A 2379-nucleotide genomic window follows, 5' to 3' on the forward strand; every position below is an offset into this window, starting at 1 on the left:
TGCCCATGGTGGTGGCTTTGAGAGTTCCCTGCATGAATCAATGATGGCCGACAAAAGCTTCAGGCTCAAAGAGAGCGTGAAATTTCTGGAGGAGATGAAAGAGGTTGTCGCGAAGATTATGGACAGTCTTGCTCATCATGTTGGTTCAGAGAAGGCTTAGACCAGTGTTTGATGATTTGTGTGGCATGTTTTTTTGTTCTTAAGACCTTGTTTTTCTTCTTTTATCTTCTTTATCTATCTACCTAGTACTCTTTTATGAAATTTGCAGCCTGTCTGTCCTCTTCTAGCCTCTTATCTACCTGGTACTGGTACTATGTTATAATTCTGCAGATATTAGTAAAAAGTTTGAAAATGAATTGGTCTTCCTGTTAATGTTTATGTTTCTGCATTTCTTTCCTCTTGTGATGTTCTTAGAGGTTTCATTCTGTTTCGCATATCCGCTGTGTATTACTTCTAATGGATGTGTTAGTGGCTAAGTTGCTCGGACTCTCCAAAAACGTTGCCGCACCAATGTCGGATCCTTCAAAAATGCACTACTTTTGAAGGATTCGACACACATCCGATGATATTTTTGAAGAGTCCGAGCAACATAGGTTAGTGGTGCCTGAGATTTGATGTGAATAGAGATGCTTAAGCAAATAATGGGATTTAAACCGTCTCTAAGGTTAACCCACTTCCTCGACCACTAAGGCACCCCCTTGGGCGCTCACACTGCTAGTATAAAGAAGTTACAAATCTTTTCAAGTTTTATGTCGAACTGCATGACAACAAGATATATCCAAGATTGAAGAGTTATTTCTTCCATAAGGCCAAAAAAAAAAAAAGACGCGGTAGTATGCAATATGAAGCATGAACCTTTCTTCACCACAATATCTTAGAAAAAATGTCACCCAAGAGAGTACATTGTACACCGAAAAGCAGTATCCAGAATAAAAAAAGAAATTGCAAGGAAGGTCCTTCACTATTTGCTTTGAAACACATGTTATTTGAAAATGTGACACTTAATTTGATATGGACACTTTATGTTAAGATGACAATTATTTTGGGACGGAGGGAGCAGCAACTTAACTTTGCACATATGATGCCAAATCCACCCTCACTGTTCAAATTAATGGTAGCATTAATTAAGCGTGACTTCATCCAACCTTAATGATAAAATACATTTGTCGCCTCTCTACCTTGCAAAGGCAGGGTAAGATCTGCGTATATCTTATGCCCTCCCGACTTCACTTGTAAGACTATACTAGATACGTTGTTGTTGTTGTTGTATTATCCGAGGAAAATAGGAACATAGTGACAAGTAAATCCGAACGGAGGGAGTATATTGGAATTTGACAAAGGAAAGAAGGCTGGTTTAAATCCAATGTATTAAATCTTGGAAGCACACAACATTGAATATGGCTGGAATACTAAACAGCTTGCTAATGAACAACAGTAAATATGGTTCTTGGTTAAAGAGATCAGTTATGTTGAGGGAAACAAAAGCATTAATTATACTGTAAGTGTGTGTCTCTAGATATGCTGTTCACACCATCTGCAAAAGAAGTTCAAGTGTTTTTCTGATGCATTATAAATAAGGATACTTTTGAGTTCATGTGGTCATCAATAGTTAGATTTACCAACTTGTATCCCAGTAGAGTTTACTAACTAAACCTTGCTATCAATGACATCCCAACAAGTCATCGATGACGGTTCTGCTAGTGAATGTCAAATTGGTCTAAAACATCTTGTATTGGAAGAACCACAAGGGTCTGCGAACTCTGTGGTTCGCTCTCCTATTGTTTCAGCATTCAATGATAGGATCCGACCGCTCCTTTTGTGTGGACAAGCTAAGGCAACTCTAAAGAATGCAGCAAGACATTAAGTTGCCTGCAATCTTCAAGCTTGGACACCTCGACATCATGCTGGAAGGCGTTCAGCTGCCTACCATCGTTTTGATTGGTGATCAGTCTTCGGGGAAATCAGGTGTGGTTGAGTCACTTTCTGGAGTTAGACTTCCTAGAGGCGAAGGCATCTGTACTAGAGAGCCTCTCATCCTGAGGCTCCAAAATCACAGCGAGACCAAGGTTTACTTGGAGTACAATGGAAAGTCGGTTCCAACCGATGAAGTTCACATTACAGATGCCATTATTCTTGTAACTAATGAGATTTCTGGACATGGTAAGGGCATATCCAATATCCCGTTGAAACTCATAGTGAAAAAGAATGGTGTTCCCGACTTGACGATGGTGGATTTGCCTGGAACAACTAGAGTTGCAGTTCCTGGACAAACCGAAGATGTATTTGAACAAATTTCAGGTATTGTGATGGAGTATATAACACCAGAGAACAGCATAATTTTGAATGTTTTATCAGCAACTGTCGATTTCACTACTTGTG

General features: G+C 39.4%; 1 protein-coding gene across 1 annotated transcript; it reads left to right on the top strand.

Annotated features, from left to right (window-relative positions):
* Positions 1 to 1772: 1772 nt before the first annotated feature.
* LOC124891126 (putative dynamin-related protein 4A) lies at positions 1773 to 2375 on the top strand (the record flags this gene model as incomplete). The annotated part of the gene is made up of 1 exon (XM_047402935.1): positions 1773 to 2375. A coding segment is annotated over exon 1 (528 nt), but the record flags the coding sequence as incomplete, so codon positions are not given.
* Positions 2376 to 2379: the final 4 nt, after the last annotated feature.

This window comes from Capsicum annuum, unplaced genomic scaffold (assembly GCF_002878395.1).
Source record: "Capsicum annuum cultivar UCD-10X-F1 unplaced genomic scaffold, UCD10Xv1.1 ctg30922, whole genome shotgun sequence".
NCBI lineage: Eukaryota > Viridiplantae > Streptophyta > Magnoliopsida > Solanales > Solanaceae > Capsicum > Capsicum annuum.